At 38.5% G+C, this 21,804-nt stretch overlaps 1 protein-coding gene across 6 annotated transcripts in view; it reads right to left on the minus strand.

Moving 5' to 3' along the window:
* ocrl (OCRL inositol polyphosphate-5-phosphatase) overlaps positions 1-18,457 on the minus strand; it is a 101,995-nt gene extending 83,538 nt beyond the window's left edge. For 2 of the 6 annotated variants that reach the window (XM_059651451.1, XM_059651449.1), the window contains exons 1-2: positions 18,277-18,424; positions 13,593-13,672 (exon numbers count right to left, since the gene is read on the minus strand). In XM_059651451.1, the coding sequence (XP_059507434.1) occupies positions 13,593-13,672; positions 18,277-18,318 (122 nt within the window). In that variant the 5' untranslated portion in view covers positions 18,319-18,424. Of the gene's footprint in view, positions 1-1,849; positions 2,080-13,592; positions 13,674-18,056; positions 18,214-18,276 lie in introns of those variants that run through there. The other 4 variants (XM_059651450.1, XM_059651452.1, XM_059651453.1 and 1 more) reach the window with 4 other exon arrangements.
* Between the last annotated feature and the right edge of the window lie 3,347 nt (positions 18,458-21,804).

Consider the following 21,804-nt stretch of genomic DNA (forward strand, 5'->3'; position numbering starts at 1 on the left):
AGCTGCAGGAGAGAGACACAAAGGAATACAAAACTAGTGTGATACAACAGGTGAAAAGGATCTAAGTGGATTAGTTATTGCAAGGTTGATTACTCTACACAGATTTCATAGCATTTCCCCATTGTGAAATCAGGCCACTTGGCACATTGAATCTACACTGACCCTCTAAACAGCATCCTACCCAGACCCACCCCCTTAGCCTATCCCTGTACCTGCATTTCCCATGGCTAATCCATCCAAACTGCTCACCCCAGACCCTATGAGACAATTCAGCATGGCCAATCCACCTACTCTGCATGACTTTGGACCGTGGTAGGAAACTGGAGCAAACTCATGCGAACACAAGGACAACTTGCAAACTCCACACGAATCTGGGACTGAACAGGGGTCCCTGGGGCTGTGAAACAGCAGTGCTAAAACCACTGCACCAACATCCATTGAAGCACCATGCAGCCCCAAAAAAAAGTGTTCTTCACCATCAAACATTAAGCATTTCCTTATAACTTGGTTGCTGTACTTCTTAATAATAAAAACAAAATACCATGGATGCTGGAGATCTGAAATAAAAATGAAGAGCTGGACAAACTCAGCAGGACTGCCAATATCTGTGGACAGCAAGAAATAGTTACTATTTGTATAATATGAAGATACTACCTGATACTACCTTTCTCTGAAGATACTACCAAGCCTGCCGAATTCTCCATTTTTTTGCTTTATTTCTTAAGAATCTATTCGAAATCAAAGCTTCACATTTACTTTAATGTTGTTAAATATAGACCAAACGTTAACTCACATCCAAGAGAGTTACAGAGCTGTCTGTCAAATAGATAATGAATTGCAGACCCATCTTTGCTGCAGACCTGACTCAGGTCTTTCTCAAATTCCTAGGATAAATGAATTCAAAATAGAATCTGCTTTCACGAACTCAGCTGTTTGCACTCAAAACATTCCAAGCTAACCAAACTGAATATAAACCTCAAAACAAATTACAAAGTAGTTAAAAAAAGGAGCTTTCAAATAACTTTTGTATACCATTCACATTCTTTTCAATCTCTTAAGAGTAAGGAAGCAAACAAGAATGTATGGCCAAACTAGGATATGAAAATAGATGTTTTCTATTCATTTCATATTAATAATATAGAACATTAGACCACTTCATATGAGATCTCAGTTTACTGTTGGAATCTGCTACTTATCTAAAACGAGATTCCTTTGACTAAATACAAAGTATAACACCGACTTTCTGGAAATCGCAAGTCAAAGTTTAGGTCTTTACTGATCAGGAAAGGGATGCATGAAACCAAACTAAAAAAAAACTTAAATTTATACAGCATGGTATGGTTGGAGTTTAAATCAGCTGAGATGGACAGTTAGTAGTTCATGCTGCATCTCCAGGCCATACAACGAGCACCCTCTTTTCATACTGCACAAATATATTTGAAAAATTAAGAATTAAACAAGTGCTCACCATTTTCAATCTGACCACATAACAAAAAGGCTTGCAATGATCTTTGGTAGGTATATTACATCCAAAAATATGACGTTTCAGGGGGTCAACTGTCTACACCATTGCTAATTTTCAAGTAAGACTGTCCTTTGGCCAGGTTACAAATTGATTAACTTGGAATAAATCTAAAAAGAATTCATTCAACTGGTAATTGTTAATGATGAACAAGTGATAAGCAGAAATAGCTGTGTACACTTTTCAATAAGAACACTAAAAGAACAAAAATGACAAATCTAGAAAAATTCTCAATTTTTGTCCTTTGCTAAACTGAGAATAAAGAACTAAAGAAGTAAAATTTGTGACTAGACAAGAAAAAGTATTAAAAATAACACTCAACCTTACCAACAGCATTAGTTGATTAATGTTGGGAATTTTTGCAACAGGCTTCCCTCAAAAGGCAGATTTAATCGGTCAGGAGCCCGAAATGTAAATTTCATCTGGGAGTGGACTGGATTATATTATAACAAGGGAATTGTTTTGTACACTCCTACTCTGGAATAATGCTGCTCCAAGCTCAGCAGGAAACCCATACAAAATGACATTAGGCTGAAGGGACCATAAAGTTCAAGATCCTGCAGAGAAAAAGAGAGAGAGGAGAGGAGAGAGGAAAAGACAGAAGAGAGTGAAAAAAGAAACGATTTGTCATTTACCTGCTGCTGCTGCTGCTGCTACAGAACTACAGTATCCAAGCATAATGTGACGCATTTTAGAGTTTACAAAATATCAGCCATTGCATGGTGACAAAATCATTAACTCGATAAAAATATCAGAATAAGTAACAATCGAATAAGTTTTGCTACTTGAGGTGCAATTTTTTTGCAGAGGAGCCTCTATGCACTCCGAAAGCAGAGACCTTTAGAGCCCTTTTTGACCCAAGATAATCCCACATTTAGATACATTTTCATCAGGATTTTTTTTAATGGGAAAGATAAGAAAGTTCATTGTATTATAGTATCTAAACTCGAGACAGAAGACAGGCCTTATACAAGGAAGAACAAAGCTATTTGCAACAAAATACCAAAAATCTGCTGGAATACAGCAAAATAAATTCTGAAATGCAAATAAGTCAGCTTCAGAGAGGGAAGGCAAATAATTTATCTTGAGAAACAAGATACCTCAGGATCTTTCAATCTCAGTCATAAACAAGAGTTGAGTTTGAATCCTACTTCAGCACATAACCAGTACAGAAATAGAACGATATCAGCACGAAACATCTTTTAGAGGAGACTAAGCTGAAGCTCTAACTGTCCTCCCAATGGGCTTAAAAGATTCTGCAGTACCAGGTGAGCTGTAGTAAGAGCTCTGTATTAGACAATTCAAAAGCAAGTAATTGTCTATGAAGCGCTTTAGGTCATTAAAAAGTACAAAACAAATTTAATTTATAATGTAGGTTGCCATTTTAATGGAGAGTCAAAGGAGTGCAGTGCTACAGGTAGTTCTTGCAACATAGACACTGAAACTGAAGCCTTACTGTCTATTTAAGTGACATAGGACGCCCCATTTGATCAACAGAAAGTTCAAAAGTTTCAGGAACAGATAAGAACAAGATGAAAGTAATAACAAGGAAACGAAGCCGTTAGTTCATTTTGCTCTACAAAGTATAATTATATTACACAGTACACAGAACACAAGACCGTCTTTGTGTTCCACAATACCAAAGTCTAAGTATTTTACATTACTGTGTTTAAGATTGCTTATATTTCAAGTTATTACCTTGAAGCTTTATAGTTTATATACAATATCTTGTTTTAGGAATATCCAAACACGATATAAAGGAATCTTAATATTCATACAATTTTCTACAACTTATATTTTGTCAAGTTTTCTTTGGAGATATGTACCATGTGCCCTGTCCTACCAAAATAAACCTAAATTGTATAATTAATGGAAATAGCCAATAACCTAGAACGCAACATATTTTCAGAATCAGAACTGTCTTAATTGCCTTTTGTGCTGTTCGGTATATTGAGTCTGCACTTGCCCCCCAGTGATTATCTCACTTAATGCCATTTATCTGCCTTTTCTATAAAGATGCACGTCAATTTTTGTTTCAAATAATCATTCAATTCTCTTTTCAAAGTCTATATTGAATCTGTCTTTTATTTTGTCACATTAGCTGTTTCCGTTGTCAACCTGTTGTAAATCTTAAAAAGGTTTAAAGTCCTATCATTATCATTCACTGGCTAGGAATTTCCTTGATTTTCTCCCACTGCCTGAGTGACCAAAAGTTCAGTCCAAAGAGCAGTTTTAAGACCCAACACACAGAAGCAGAAGCCGGCCATTTGGCCCATCAAGTAAACTCCACCATTCAGTAATCTGATAATATTCAACTCCACTTTCCTGCCTTTTCCTCGAAACCATTCATTTCTGTTACTGATTAAAAGTATCAGACGGGTTTTATTATACTTAATAATGCAGTCTCGACAGAAATTACGCTCTCTGATCCTGGGGTCTCCCACATGGCGCAACCTTCAAAGATCTTTAGGCAGTACATTACAAACTCACCACCACTATCACTTTTAAAAAAACATCTCTCTCAGCCACTCACCATTCTGACTTGAAAATGTATTGTCATTCATTCAGTCTTGTTGGAACAAAATCCCGGAATTCCTTTCCTAAAAGCATTGAGAGTCTAGATATAACATATGGACTTCAGCGGTTCAAGACAGCAGCTCACCAGAATGGCAGCACAGTGGCTCAGCAGTGAGCACTGCTGCCCCACAGCACCAGGGACCCGGGTTCAATTCCACCCTCAGGTGACTGTCTGTGTGGAGTTTGCACATTCTCCCCATCGCTGCGTGGGTTTCCTCTCACAATCCAAATTGCAGGTCGGTGGATTGGCCATGCTAAATTGCTGAGAGTGTTCAGGGCTGTGTAGATTAGGGGAATGGGTCTAGGTGGGATGCTCTGGTTGTCGGTGCGGACTTGTTGGGCCGAAGGGCCTGTTTTCACACTGTAGCAATTCTATTATCATGGCTGATCCTACTATGATCTATGATCATTAAGTGCAACTAGGGACAGGCAATAAATGTTCACCTAGCCAGCAACACCCACATCACAATATAGAATAATAATTTATAGACGTAATGATTGCATTCGCATTATGAAGAGGATTGCCAGCATCAGGAAACCAGGATACAGATGTGGGTTGATTAAAAAAATGAGAATGGCAAGAAGCGATTTGTGGGAGTGGGGTACAGCACATCTAACAGTAGCCACATAGTGGGGAAAGAGTATAAAGGAAGAAATAATATGAGCTCAGCAGAAAGGTACAATGATAACCATGGAGGTTTTCAACCTACATACAAATTGGATAAGTCAGACTGGCAAGGAAGACCGGATGAGTTTACAGAATATTTTTGCAGTGGTATGTTTTGGAATAAACTTCGCAAGTTTTTTTTAAAAACTTAGTACTGAGTAATGCATAAGGATTAACTTTTTAATTAAGATCTCAGAATTAAAGTCATCTTGGTAGTAGGACCACAATATGATTAAATTCCACATCCAGTCTGAAAGACAGAAGCCTGTTTAAAACTAGAATTCTAAGTTTAATTAGAGGTGAGCATGATATCTATGCTAGCTGAAGTTAACTGGCATACTAGGTTAGGAAATAGCTCAATACAGATACACAGACATTTAAGGGAATATTTAAGTACACTCAAACGATAAAAAAAATTCTGAAAAGGATGATGCGCTTTACGTGGTTAACTAAAGCAGTTAGGGGAAGCATCAACTTAAGGAAAAAGCATATTAACTGTGAAAAGCTGAATGGTAATATTGCAGCTGTAGTGTGATACTGACTCAGTTTCAGAGACTTCCCTACTTTTATATTCCATTCCCTTTTAAGCCAACGTTCCATTTGCCTTCCCCACTACCTGAACTTGTGCCAGCTTTTTGAGAATTATGCACATAGACTCTCGAATCCCTGTGCTGTAGCTTTCTCAGTCTCTCTCTATTTAAATAAGATTCAACTCTTCTATTCTTCTTGCCAAAGTACATAACCTCAGATTTCCCCACATCACATTCCATCTGCCTTGTTTTTGACTACTAACTTGACCTGTCTGTATTCCTCGACCATGTCAGCCTCACCACTTGTTTTTGTGCCATCTGCGAACTAGGCTATAGTACATTCACTTTCCTCATCCAAGACATTAACACACATTATAAATAATTGTGGATTCAGCACGGATACTTGTGATACTCCACTGGATACAAGTTTTATCCTAAAAATTTCCTCTTTAACCTAACTCTTCATCTGAACTTTTGCTTTCCTTTTTGTACATTTAAAGAAGCATTTGCTGTCCATCTTGATGTTACTTGCAAGTTTATCCTCAAAATTCATATTCTTGCTCTTTTGTGGTCATCTTTCGACTCTGGCTTTCTACTTATTGTTGTCACATTGAATTTATTTTTCTTTCAACGGGATGCTTTCCTTACATTCCTTGATGAACCACAGTTGGCTTATCTCTTTCATGAGTCATTTTTTATCATTGGGTTCTATCGTCATTGTGGACCACAAACTGCTTTCTTAAACATCTGCCACACTGCCTCAACCATCGTTGCTGCTAAACTCTTCTCCCAATCCAGTCAACTATGCGCTTATTCCTTTGTAATTCCCTATTTAAATTTACCACAATTGCATCTAAACCAAATTTCTCCCACGATTACTGTATTGTCTTTTCTAAACTCAGTTCAATGGCATCCTTTGTAATAGACTCTAACACTTTTCCAATGACAAGTTAAAATAACTGCCTTATGATTATGTTCACTGTCTCTCTCCCTTTTTGAATTAGGATGTTACCTTGGTAGGTTAATGCTATCAATCTGACGGTATCCTTAACTTTCTTGATTGACCATGGTTTATCCCCTTCTTAGAATCCTTCTTCCTCACTTAAGTATGCCGGGTAGTCTATTAGTTCAGTTGGCTTGGTGGATGGTCTACAATTCAGAGTGACATCGACAATGTGGTTCAATTCCTGCACCGACTGTGGTTACCATAAAGGGCTCTATTCTCAACCTCTCCCCTCGCTTGAGGTATGGTGGCTGTCATGTTAAACGACCAATCATCTCTCTCCAATGAGACAGCAGCCCTATGGTCCAGTAGATTAGATTAGATTCGCTACAGTGTGGAAAGAGGCCCTTCGGCCCAACAAGTCCACTTCGCCCCTTGGAGCATCCCACCCAGACCCATCCCCCTATAACCCACAGAATTATGGAAACTTTATTTTTTATTTCTTTGCTGTTCATGATTAACTATTTTCATAAATGCTGCCATTGTTCTTCCACCAACTTTCAGCTAGTCTTATTTCCCAGTCTAGCTCAGCTAACTCTGCCCTCATTCCTTTGCAATTACCCTTATTTATGTTAAGCAAAGTTTCTTTTTCCCCTGAAGCATGTATCTCACTTCAAAACTGAATGCTTACTACCATGTTATGGTCATTGCTTCCCAGGGGATATTTCACTCCGATCATTTATTAAAGCTCACTACACTTCACCAGATCCAAAATAGCCTAATCCCTGATAGGACTTACAACGTGTTGTTTTATAAAACTGTCCTGAATATACCGCTGGCAATTTGATTTTCTAAATTTACAAAGATCAAGTCACCCTTAACTAATGTACTGCCTTCTTTTTACTTGTCTCATTATCTGCTAATTTCTCTGTTCTACAATGCAGCTACTGTTAGGGGGTCAACAGACTACTCCCACCAATATCTTCTTCCCCTTGTAATTTATTACCTCCATCAACACTGGTTCTACATCTTACAATCCAAGGTAATTTTGTCCCATCATACTTATCCCATTCTGTACTAAAATGGCTACCACCACCATACTTCCTGTAGTTTCAAACAGTCACACACTCCTACATTTTGATCTTATAATCGTGGCTCCATTATGGATACAAGATTAGACCTTTATTTGCGCCAAGAATTCACTTTTGTTCTGAATGCTGTACATGTTTAAATAAAGTACCATTGGTTTTATGTTTTTGAGGATTAAAATGGGAATGTGAAAGTGAAAACACAAACAGATCTGCCATTCAGTAAGATCATAGCTGAACAGGCTTGACGAATTGAAAGATGTATTTCCACTCCTATTTCATATATTCAGTTAGTTAAGACATCAGATAATAGAGATGCAGTGGCAGAAGTTTCAAGGGATATTTCAGAATACACAGAACAATTACATTCCAAACAGAAAGTAAAATTCTAAGCAGAAAGCCCACCATCCATAGACAATTGAGTAGTAACTGTGTAAAAAGAGATTGCAGGTCAAAAGTTTTGACAAAAGATAAACCAGAAAAAAAATTAAGAGACAAATAAAATGTGGAAAAATTACACTCCTTAAAGGCGAAAATATATATAAACACAGGGCAGGAGTTTCTAACAATATCTAAAAGGGAAGAGTTTAAAAAAAAAGTGTGTGTTTGCCCTGTATTAATTCCTAGACACTCATTCTAAGGAAATAAGGTGATGGCAGATGAATTGAACACGTTTCATGAAAGAGAAATCAAGTTGAGTTATTTGAAAAAGTAAAGTGCTGTGGATCAAAGGGAACTGGGGGATGTGCTGTGCTTAAATTTCTGGGAGGCATTTGATAAGATGCTACAAAATGGGGTAGCACAGTGGCTCAATGGTTAGCACTGCTGCCTCACAGCGCCAGGAACACACGTTCGATTCCATCCTTGGGTGACTGTCTGTGTGGAGTTTGCACCTTTTCCCTGGGTCTGTATGGGTTTCCTCTAGTTTCTTTCCCCAGTCCAAAGATGTGCAGGTTAGGTGGATTGGCCATGTTAAATTGCCCATAATGTTCAGGGATGCGTAGATTAGGTGGGTTATTGGGGGGGGGGGGGTCCGGTTGGGATGCTCTGAGGGTCGGTGTGGACTTGTTGGGCTGAAGGGTCTGTTTCCACACTGTAGAGATTCCATGATTCTATGAAACATTACTGTGTAAAATAAAAGCTCACGCTACAGAAAGTAGCCTATTGGCTTAGATTCATGCTACCTTGCTAACAGGAAACAAATTAAGCCAAAATGGATAATGGACAAAAACAGAAATTGCTGGAGAAATTCAGAAGAAAAACATATTCAGTCATGGCTCTTCAGAGTTCTGAATGCTGTTCAGATGTATGGTACATTTCAATTTGTCACAGATAGCTGGAACATTAAATTAACTAATGTGCTAATTTATGTAGTCTATATAGCTTATCTACAAAATGTTACCTCAACAAATGCACAATGTGGTACTTCATAACTAAAGTCATCAAACACAGTCAACCCATTTCAAGTTTCATACAAGTCTTTTTTTTAAAATGTAACACTTAAAGCAGATATTTTTGATTAAAATTGCAGTGTGGCAGAAAAAAAAGCAACTAGACACACGAAAGTCAGCTGAACTTGCCACAAGCTCATAGTCAGTACATAAGGACACAAGCAAATAGATAGATTTACGACATAACCCAACAACTGTGGTCAACATTACTGAATCTAACCTCTTATTCTAGACTTTGGACAGAAAGCAACTCATTGACACCGACTCAACTGTAATTATGGATGGACAATAATTCTGGCCTAGCCAGCAATACTCTCATCACAACAGGAGGCAGAAAAAATTGTATTCACTGGTGAGCATTTTCACTTCTAACGACAAACTAGATGAGAATTGTTAGACTGAGGACACTGCCCTGGAGGAATTCCTTCAATGAGGTCTTGATACACAGGTAATTGTCCCCCATAAACTAGTGCCATCCTCCTTTGAGTCAGGAATGATGGCAGCCAAGGAATAGTTTCCTTTCTAGTGAACTAAACTTTACACGGGTCCCTTGAGGGCCCAGTCAGTCAAATGCTGCTTGATGTAAAGGGCAGTCACTTCAATCTTCCTTCTGGAAATCGGCTTTTTTATCCGTATTTCTGCGAAGACTGTAGGAACAAACTGATGAAGATTAATGAGCAAATACTCAGTAGTGTTATCAATGGCACGTTAAAACTTGCTGACATTGAGATAGACTGACAGTTTCCAAATTGAATGGATATTATTTGTCTGGCCTTGTGAAGACAGGGAATACCTGGAAAAACCTTCCAGTTTTTTAGTAGTTGTTATTGTAATTGTACTGAAATAGCTTGGTTACAGTGCAGATAGTTCTGTAGCACATGTCTTCAGCACTGTTGTCAGGGCTCATTTGCCTTTCATGTATCCAGAGCTCTCAACTGTTTCTTGATATTCCATGGATGGAATTAAGATGGCTTGACCACTAGCTTCTGTGATTGTGGGAGCTCAGCAGGAGACAGTAACAGATAATCTCCACACTTCTAGTAGGAATTTGTTGCAAATGTTTCAGACCTTTGCAGGCGCTTTCTTACAGATGCCAACAAGGATTTTTATATTTTTAATTTTGTTGCATCGCTGCTTTCCATTAGTTGTTTAACTGTTCACCACCATTCATGACAGAATGTGGCAGAACTACACATTTACATATGCAGTCAGTGATGCTATTCAGCCACTCTTGGTGACGAGCTTCAAGTCCTTATCCAAAGTTTATTCTGTGCCCTTGTTATATGTTTCTTCTAAGGTATTCAATATAGAGAAGTATTAACTCATTAGCTAAGGAAGGATGCCAGGTTGTAATAAGGAAGCGGCTTCCTTACCCATGTTTGGCCTGATGCCATGAAACCAATTGGGCTCTGGAGTCACGCCTTGTGAGTTAAATGTCAGGACCACTACACCACTGACTGTATGACTGCACCAACACCTTTAGTGGGCTGGACCAGCTGGCGAAGGAGCGGGAGCAGGTATGATTCTGTATGGTAGTATCAGCCTTTCGCTCTCATTTGTGGTACATCCAGGAGTTCTTGGAATTATAAGGATCAAACATTCGTAGAGTACCTTTTTCATATTTTATATCCAGGCTGTTGCTGAATGGGCCATCTGGTATTATTATTTAACAAAGATGACAATGTTCTTTTTGTCAAAGAGCATCAGTGAACAAATAGATTTCTAAGAAAACCCAGCAATCACGGTCAACATTGCTGAATCTAGGCTCTTATTCCACAATTTACTTAATTAATTGAATTCCCAGCTACTATGATAGGATCACATATCTGAATCATTAGTTCAGACCTCTGGGCTATTAGTTCAGTGACATGATATTCCTATTACACTCATATTCAGAATGGGAAACACTAAGTCAGAAGTGCAGAAATGATGCATTTGTTATATATAGTCGTATTCAGTTGTCATGAGGCCCCACCTGGTTTGTATGTTCAGTTCTGGGCATAAAAAGTTCTAATGCTCTGGGAAGGGTTAAATGTAGACAGGCACCAGAGTTTAAAGGAACTAATTTAAAGAACAAGTTTCACATTCTTGTTTTGTATTGGAGTTTAGATGAGATGATTAAAATGATAACTTGACTCAATACGTTTGGAATATGCTACTCTCTCTGGTAGGAAAAGTCAGGACAGTGTGCATAATGGAATACTGAACTTGCTCTCTCAAAAACTACGGATGCTGGGTCAATTGAGATTTAGAAGATTATGATTAACAGTTTTGTCAGGCAGGGAAATCAAAGGACACAGAACAAAAGCACGCAAATACAGCTGAAGTATAAATAAGACATGATTTTACTGAATGGTAGAACAAACCCAAAGTTCTGAATAGCCTACCACTGTTCCTGTGTTCTCCTACATCTATCCTAACGTCATATCAGATCTTATCAACGGAACACAAGAACATTACCAACTGCACATAACTCGTATCTAAAATGAGAAATTGCTTCATCACCTTTCCCAATATTACGTAACTCTGAAGTTGGGCAAAGCATGTCATGACCGGATGTGAACACACAAATCTGGGTCTCTGGATTACTAGCCCAGTGACATTATCACTATGCCTCCACCTCCTGATCACTGTCAGGAATGGGTTTCCCCACCCCATGTACGCATCGTCTCATGTCTCATTTGTAGTGGATTTTTTTGTAGCTGTCTAAGATTCTTCAGATGCAAAATCTTTGCATTCCAGAACCTTCCTTTCGGATCTCATCGCCAAATCTCTCTCCTCTCCTCCCAAATTCCTCAAAATTTAATTATTTAAAGTTTACTTTGGTCACCTCCCTTAACTTTTCTATTAGTATCTCAATATCTGTAAGAACTCTTGCATCTGAGGTTTGGAACACTTTGTTTCTTGAAGTTGCTGTATAATTTATTGTTAATGGAATTCAATAAATGAAACATATTTTCACTATTATACAGAAAGCAATCTTGTCTTCCTCCTTATCTGCACTCAGCACATATCGCAAGAGTCTGATACAGTCAGCAGGAAGTGTGGCATTTTCAGTCCATCGGACAACTGTAGTCCAAGTAGTCAGACAATATTAACACAAGTCATTGGAATTGTTTGCAACCGACAAAACATAGATCATAGAATCAAAGAATCCCTACAGCGTGGAAACAGGCCCTTGATGCACGTAATATTGCAATTGACTACAATTACCCTTTCGTCATTTGAAAGATAAACAGTAACAAATTTATTAGAGACAGTAAAACACAGTATGCCATGTGGAATTCTGGTCATTCAAACTAGTATATTTTGTATGAATGGATTATTTTACTTGCAAGAAAGGATGTGGCCAGGACCAGTTCAATACAAGATTACATTTAATTCCTTCTTGGATTTGAGCACTGCTATCAGGTCTGACCTTTACTTCTCGCCATAGTTACGAAGCTGGTGGCAGATTGTCACCTTATCATGATACTGGCATTTGTTTCATACAGCTGAGTGGCTAATACACTTGTGGACTTGAGACTTACACATTATCCATTTTGGCATGGAACTGAAATTACATACAGGTTAGATTGGTAAGGGATAGATTTTTGCCTCTAGATCAAAATGACATTAATTGATTATGTGCAATGTTCAAATTTAAGAGGAAATATACCCTGAAATCACAAACCTCATTGGACTTTAATCAAATACAGTGCTTGTTTAAAAATATAAATAGAGATAGTTTGAAATCTGTGATCCTCTAAATAACAAATCCCACAACTAACAACACTGGCTAATCCTCTTTCCCTTCACCAAACCTATAATAAACTTCAGTGAATTAACTTGCAATAATCCAAAATCTACCATCATCTATTAATGACAAGGTAAAAGAATGGCAGTAGAGGATTCTGCTATTTCTAACAATTAGAAGTGGCTGTATTCTAATTTGCCTAATACTTTGCATCATTTTTGTTTTTATTAAAAAAGGATAAAAGCAGAAGTTGCCGTCAGTTCTGATTACAACATAATTGGCACAGACTCAGTCTACAGGAAAACAAAAACTTGTCAAGATGTATTCTGAACATTGCAAACAAGTTTGGTGGGGAGTGGTTACGTGGTGGAAGAGTTATGGAGGGTGCAGGGCAGAATAAACTTGCAGACAGCCCACACTAGAGTTCAGCATCAGGAATAAAATTGTTTGGAGGCAGCAAAATAACAGAAGTTGAATTTCTAGAGGTACACACCTCAGAAAACATGAACCTGATAATGCAAGTAAGAGCGGTCAGAGGTCATAATTGTCTCTATTGTCTGATCCATTATTCAATAATGATGAATAGGTTCAGCTCATGAGATCCACTACTGTATCCTACACCCACATAACTTGACTCTTGTCTAACAATTCAGCAATTTATCCATTGCCCAAACATGCCTAGTACTCTGGGGATAGGCAATGCCACAACTTTAACACCTTTTCTTAAATTGGTGTGTGTTTACTGAAGCAAGGACATTCATTTGCACAGCACCTTAGAGACATCTTGGCAATGTCAGAACAAGTAGACTCCAGTCTATCTGAACAAGTATATGGAAATGGTGTTCACTTATACCCCGTCTCTCGTTAACAGAGGTTTCTTACACAAAACATGGTTTAGTCAGTAAAAGGGATTTCCTTCTAAATCTGGATCTCACAAACACATTGAAAAGATTCATGTGTACAGGCACTCAAACAGTCATACCTGAACAAGAGGTAAAATTATGACATTGTTTGAACAGTAGCTCAACTTGAAAAAATTACAGCAAACAAAGCCAAATGAAAACATGCACATACTTACTCATATTCACCTTTATTTTCCATAAGATACAAAACTCTGGGTACTTTCAGCCCATCTTTCAGCTCAGAACCATTGACAGCTTTTCAAGTTATTAAGGAACCATATATTTCAGATCAAGGAGGATAAAAATAAATGTAATCAAATTACTGATTATTGCTGGTCATTGGGAATATCTATGTCCAAATTTTTCCTTTAAGAAAACAGAGATGTACAAAAATTAGATTTGAAGCTGGATGCAGCAGAGAAAGAAAAGTCAGAGAACCAAAGACACCAATTGAATCAAGGGATACAGCAATTTGGTTGGAGCCTTCGTTGGTCCTGAACTGAAAATTCCCTTCCACTTACTTAAATTCTGTAAGTGCAAAACAGTGACAAAACAAGGGTAATATCAATCAAAATTCAGCAAAGTGACAAGTAAAATTCCAATAAAAACAGGCAATGAAACAAATTTAAATAAAGGCAAAAATTGAGGCTATTTTTAAAATTTGGATTCACTTTTGAACTGAAAATCTGAACATAAACTAAAATAAAAGCATTGTATGTGATTACCTTTTTTTGTTATAAATAGACAAATTCCAATATGAATAAATTTAAACTGATGTCTAAAGTCAGTTAGAATCAATTATAAAGTACGGGACACCAGCCGATTTTTCTTTCAGTAAAATATATTTATCATTTTATTGTTCAAGGTAATGTAAGGAGTATGACAGCATCAAATGCACCATGCATTATTCCACAGGACAACTAAGAAAGGTCACTCAATTTTATCCAGTATAATCTGTCATTTTCATCACCTCAACCTGAATGAAAAACTCAGGATTTCACCTATTCTGTTCCACAAATCTATTAATGGTTTTACTAACTGGGTGTGTATAATCTAGATGCAAGCATCAATGACTGTCTTGATTTTAAAGTAAGGATGTTTCCCTTCATTTCGTAATGACTGCAAAGCTCAAAAGTATGTCCCAGAAAAGATTCACAATTAAATACTAGCAAGTCCTTCACTGTACTAAAGAACTCAGCATTAAACTCATTAATAGTAATGCAGTGAATTTTGTTTTCAAACAAAAGTTTATTAGCTAAAATAAAACTACTTGCTTATAATACAAATGCAATAATTTTTAGCGTCTGATTGCAATTCATACTGAAAAAAAGTATGTATGTCTGTTTATCAATTTAGTTTCTCAAAGTACATACCTCAAATATTTTTCACTGAGCTTTCTTCAATTTGTGTCAGTTGTTTCCTCGTACCATTAAATACAACAATCATAGCACAACAATTTCCCCACTTGTAGCTGAGAACTAAGAATAAGTTACTGGTGACAAGGATGCAAAGCATCACGTACAGTTAGACTGCCCACAACCATAATGATAAACACTGAGTATTATAAAATTGCCTGTGCAATTCCAAAAAATCTTTTCTTGAAATTACAATATTGTGACAAACAAATGAAAGATATGCCATATCCTCCTTCACTGAACATTCTAAAGGGAATAAAAGTGCAACTAGTAAGCTATTTTTGTACTTTTAAAAATCTGTCTCTCTCTCTCAATTGCACAAACAATAATTAAACAAATGACCAACTACTCCATTTTTGGTGATACGAGTGACAGGATAAATGATGCTCAGGCCAACAGCACAATTTCTTCTGAATTACACTCATCTTTTTTGATCAACTGACAGGCACACAGAGCTTCAGTTTAATATCATACCAGAAAGACAAAAATACTTAGAATGCAGGATTTGTTGAGTAATACACAATATTGTCAACATAGGAGTATGAAGTCTGCCCAGGAGTGAGGTTTCAACATGGGTCATTCTAACTTCAGAGGGGACAGCATCATCACTGTAACCACATCTGTACAGGCCAGTAAACAGGTTCACAATATATTATCAATCCAACTTTTATAATACATTTGTGGGATACAGACATCACTTACTAGGCCCACATTTATTGCCTATTCTGTATAGCTTTTGGTGATGTGGTGGTGAGCTGCTTTCTTGAACCACTCATCGGACCATGTACAGTGCTGACTGGAAGGGAGCTCCTGGATTTTAACTCAGTAAGTATTTCATACAGCATGATGTATATTACAAAAATGCTCACTCCACTTGCAAAATATTAATGCTACTCTTAGAGGTGCAAGATTTACCAAGTATTAAGTGTAGTGAATTTTAGTCAAAAATGGTTTGACTGAAGTAGAAAAATGAAAGAAGGTCACGGAAATTACAAACAAAAATTGAATAGATGCCTGGCCGTGATTACAGCATTTTACGAATGACATAGAGAACTGAATAGAAAAAAACTGTCACAAACAAGATCTGAAAGAGAGAATTACAGACCATCCAAATGAACCAAAGCTCAAAACATCACGATGAACAGAAACAAAAACAGGAGTTGCTGGAAAAGCTCAGCAGGTCTGGTAGCATCTCTTCAGAGAAATCAGAGTTAACGTTTCGGTCTGGTGAAGGTTCCTCAGAATGTTCTGAGTAAGAATCACCAGATTCACAATGTTACTCTGATTTCTCTTCAGAGATGTGCCAGACCTGCCGAGCATTTCCAGAAGTTTTGCTCTTGTTTCTGATTTACAGCATCTGCAGTTCTTTTGATTTTTACATAGATGATCATAGTCCTTAACCCTTTTTCTCCATATCCATCATCCTAAATTTATTGCCATTTTCCACTTTCCATGGACAACATATTCTAGCTAGTCACCAAATCATATATAACATAGCTAAACGCAAACTGTTCTGACTTCTCTTACAAAGTGAAAACTGAACCTAATGATCAAATTTATGACTTCAGAATTATTAACAATGCAGTTCCCTGAACATGTATCCTTTAGAGTTTTGAATAACTCCAGAATATATCCCAAAAACTCTTTCCTTCAATTTCCTTCCCCTATTTTTGTCATTTACATTTCTGATCTGAGAGATCAGTTTGGATAGCTTTTACTATACTTCCAGCAAGTCAAAATAGCGAAACACCCAAGAGGTTTCAGAACCATTATGTACAAATTGAAGGCTTATTGATGTGGCTTTCTAATGCAATCATGTTGCGTAAAGAAGACTTACGCCTGATGAGAAATGGAATCTACAGGGGTCTTAGAAAAAAATAAAGTTGATTAGCCCAGTTGGCTGGACAACTGGTTTGCAAAACAGAGTTAACACCAAAAAATGTGGGTTCAATTCCTGCACCAACTGAGGTTACTACGAAAGGCTCCCCTTAACTTCTTCCCTCATCTGACGCCCAACGACTCTTAGGTTAAACCACAACCAGTTGTTTCTTTCTAATGGTCTGCTTGGAATGTGGTAAATGTAGCAACAATCGTAGTATTGGAGTAATGATTTCAGAAACTTTTATTTTCAACATTCTGACTGAAACAAATCCATAAATTCATAGTCCGATTTGTTATCCGCATCAGAATGTCAGAATGTTATCATCACACATTCAAGTTCATTTTCATAACAATTGATCACAATGTGAGATTATGTTAAGCTACATAAATCAGTAGGCCTGTGCATGCTTGGTTAGACAATCCAAAATGAGTGGTAACTAGAGTTACAACTGGCTTTAACACCTTGGAACGAACAACAAATAATTTAAACAATTCTGTTTAAGGGGAGGTCATGGTCTTGTGGTGTCTTTGACACAGGATTAATCCGGAGAGCCAAGTAATATCCCGGGGATCTCACATGCAACTGAAAAAAATGGAATTAAGAGTCTAATGATACTCATGAAACTATTATTGATGGTTGGAAAAACCCATAAGGTTCATTAAAGTCCATTAAGGAAGGACACTGCACACTACACGCATCCCCAAAGCCACAGCTAAGTGTTGGAATTTTAACTGCTTCGTGGGCAAAATAGATGGGCAATAAATGCTGGCCTACCCAGCAACATTCACAACGTTAATGAATAAAAAAAGCTGAAAGAGGAAAACAACAGAAATCCTACTCTCGTTTGCTATGTTATGATTCCATCAAAAACACTGACACGAGTTGGAATTGGGATGAGGCTCAGCTCTGATGCACCTCATAGTGCAACGGCCCACCACCGTTCATTTTGGTCCTCTCAAGAGGCGAGCCATTCGGATTCAATGGGGTGGGGGGTGGGCGTGGTTAACACCATATGTAGATTCCTAACTAACCTATGCATATATCAACACTATATTAATACAAGCCTTTCGCAAAAACTGCAGAGCTTTGAAATAAATATGCAAGCTTACAAACGACAACGAAGTGTCTTCGTCACAAACTAATGATCTCGTGCATCAGCACTGCAGAGCAAAACCACAAAAGGGTAGATTGCAGAGCACCAACTCAGCAACAAAACAAACCATTCCTGCAAACTCTGGAAGTACAGTGTTTCTAACAACTAACACAATGCGTTCAGGATAAAATCTCCAAAGAGTCTCGAATTAAAAAAAACTTCACGGATCAGCAACCACTGTCTATCTTACAGGGTTAAGAGGTGGTGGGCAGGTTGCAGTGGTGGAAGAAGTGCACTGGACCGATGAGTGGGCTGCTGGTAGGAAGATTCAGGCTGGGCCCAGCGCTGCCTCCGCTCTTTGAGCCGGCCGGGCCCCAGCTCGTTTCTGTTGTGTTCCTCAGTTGCCAGGATCCCGGCCCTATGTTACACCCAGTCGCTAATTTGCTCATCTGCCCCATGTTAAAGGATATTATCACGGGCTTCCCTTTTCCTCTCGGTGCCGGCTTCTCCATAAGGTTTCCCGGCGTACAGTTCCCCTACCCGCCACGCAATTCGGACCACAGCTCGGTACCTTCACCTCGGCGACATTGCTTCAGTCAGTCAGCCAACGCCAACGAGTTCGATCCTCCCACTGGGCAGGCCAAGAGCGGCGCCACCTTCTGACCTGGAGGGTGGAGCGCTACCTTCCTACATGAGCTAATGCACTCCTGAACATTACAGAGGTAGCGCACCACAATTTAATTATAGCATATTTTAATATCTCTCGAAATAAGCAACAACGTACATTGAAAAACGCTGCAAAATATATTGCGTTTCTCATTCTCATAGCTAGCATTTTTTTTCTGAGGACAGCTCTGATATTAATTGCACCGCAGGGCAACACTAAAATATAATCAAAAACCAAACCATAAAACAAACCACAACAATTTCTGAATTTACTGTACACTGTAGTCCCTAAGGTACCCTCTAGTCACGGAAGCATAGGCACGCCGGGCAGAACTCATGATCCTTTTCCAGGGACACTCCACCCACATACATGAAGGTGCCAGTGTTGGACTTGGGTGGACAAGGTCAAAGATCGTATGGCACTACAGTCCAGCAAATTTATTTGAAGACACAGCTTTTGGCATCATGCTCCCAGTCCAACTCCGTGTTGATGCACAGCGTCATTCGAAACAAGGCCCCCTCACTTAAAATGCATTGTCTGACCTGAGATGTCATCTCCGATATACTGGTAAAACCCTTAGTTATCTCAGGGCAGTGACTTGGAAGACATTCTGGAATTTGCATATTAATCCTTTCTAACCGATTGAAGATTTAACAGCCATCTTAGGTTTGTTCAACACATTTGCATCAGTTCTATGACCCTTTGATCTTTTGCTTATAAATTGTGTCTGATGGCACCTCTCACTGACACCTGAGGAAGGAGCCAGATTCTGAAAGCTTGTGTCTTCAAATAAACCCATTCATGGTTACAGCTGCAAAACAGCAGCAAAGAACCATATGATCAACGCCATAAACTACATGCAATGTGAAGTCAGTTCTGCTATCAGACCACAAGAGTCCACGTTGACTTTCCCAGCACGTGACCTTCCCTCCTACATCATGTGTCAGTAGTGATGAATGCAGGACTGAAGAAGAACTAGAAGTTGAGGAACTGCAGCATCAAACAACAGTGGACAACGATCATAACCTCACACATTGTGTGCAAATATTAACACTGGCACATTTTGGCAGGAAAAAGTACAAACAGCCTGGGAGCCAGTGAAGAGATATAATAAATCCAAAGATGTGCAGGTTAGGTGGATTGACCATGGGAAATGCAGGGTTACAGGGTAGGGTAGGGGGTTTGGTCCAGGTGGGCTGTTCTTCGGAGGGTTGGTGTGGACTTGATGGGCCGAATGGCTTTCTTCCACATTGTAGGCATTCTATGATTCAAGTGATAAATCAGATTTTAGTACAGTACCCTACATCTTCAACATGAGGAAAGCTCAATGTTTTGAATTAACTCTTTCTGACAAGTGCCAAATTAGACCAGGGATTTAAGAGGGAAGAATTAGTGTATGAGATCATTCAGTTCTGACATTTGGCAATAAAACAATGTTGGAAAACTTACTAACCTTAATGGGCAATGGTTGTACAAACACAGCGTACAAAATGAGTACAAAAATAGGTACATCCATGAAAAGAAAACAGAGTTTGTTCATACAACTGTGCACCAGAAGAGCATACATGCATTACAAATTGAGCGGCTTTAACAAAGACAAAAGATTACAAAAAGTGTGTTTCAATATAGTATTTTTCCTTTTGTAACACAATGTTCATTTGCAATAGTGCAGCTGTCATCCTGGCAGAGTATGAATCATGTGCAAATGTTCTGCACCACATAAATATTCCTTAAATATGAGTTAAAATAAGTAAAAGCAGTTAATAAACTTTCTGAGATTTGTCGGCACAACATTGTGGGCTGAAGGGCCTGTTCTGTGCTGTACTGTTCTATGTTAACCATACTAAACAAGAATTAACTGTGCACTATAACACATTGAAAATAATTGACCTCTAATGCATAAATAAGATATACCTTATTGTTTATTTCTATGTTAGACAATTACAAAATTACTCCCAATTGTAGGAAAGCTGGTCTTTTTGTTATTTTTGTTATCGTGGGATGTTGGCATCACTGACAAAGCTAGCATTGATTGTCCATCCCAAACTGTCTTTGAATCAAAAGGCTTTCTTGGCCATTTAGAGGGCTGGTTAAGATAAGCTACATTTCTGGAATTACATGTAGTCTAAGCCTGCTAAGGATGGAAGATTTCTTCGCCTAAATTCATTCCCAATTGAGAAATAACAAACAAGCCTTAAAGCAACATGTGAATGTTTAAATTCGGCAAAGCTTAAAGACAGAGGCATAGAAATTCAAAGGAGCTGCATGTATTTCTCAGGCACAGAATGGCGTGAGAAACTATGATGCACCAACAGGTGCAGTGTAAAAGAAGAATGTATGAGTAACTATTTACTGGTGTTTGGGTTTGCAATATTTATAACTAACATGAATGTGGGGAAGTTCCTCGCTGTGTGCTGAAATTGGTTCACATGTTAATTGAACAATATCAGACTTGTTACATGTAACAGCGTCTGTCACAATTTTTTTTAGTTTTTACGGGCAGAATCCTACTGGATCCTGAACAACTTGGGAAGTGACAAGGAATCTCAGAGAATTCAGTGAGAAGTCCAATGGGGCTTTTCTCAATATTGGGAGCATGAAATTACATTTTCAACAGCGTGCCAGGTATTGAGACAAGATTGTTGTTAGGGAGCGGTGAAATGCCTATCGATAGGGCTTTTTGCTTAATATTGCCCTCATTGACACTAATATGCAAGTTCCTATGCTACCAAGCAACTGATAGGAATGATACAAATTCTCAATGCCAAGAATTCACAAAATAAAAGTCAGAATGTGCACCTGGTAAACACGATTGTTCCTCCAGACAGCCAACCTGGACACCCAGCATCAACATTTCAGACAGGCCCCAGAGCAGTTGCTTTTCCCACCCACATCCACAGATGCTTGCAGGGTGGGGGTTGGTGGGGCAATAGCCAACCTGTCCACATCCTTTGATACATCCTAATCCACTTACAATGTGACTCTGTGCTGTGATGTTGCACTTTAAGCCACACTTGCAGCTCTCATTGCAATATCACTGACAGGTCACAGCTCACATGAACAGGCACCCATCTCGCAAACTGGACCAGGCTGCATCTCAGGGGTGCCACATCATCTCTTAGCACTTGCTTGCTTAGCAACTACCTGGATGCTCACGGTATTCCCATCTTACCTTGTTTTGTCTTCAACATGTTGCCCTTGAAGAACAACAATGTAAAGTCTCACAGTACTTCTGTATTGTTTTGCACTTGATTGTAGAAACAAAGCCAGGCAATTTGTCACCCTTGTCAACAGTCGGGGGTGAACAGATACGACATGTGACAACAATAAA

The sequence above is a fragment of the Stegostoma tigrinum genome, chromosome 15, assembly GCF_030684315.1.
Source record: "Stegostoma tigrinum isolate sSteTig4 chromosome 15, sSteTig4.hap1, whole genome shotgun sequence".
Classification (NCBI taxonomy): domain Eukaryota; kingdom Metazoa; phylum Chordata; class Chondrichthyes; order Orectolobiformes; family Stegostomatidae; genus Stegostoma; species Stegostoma tigrinum.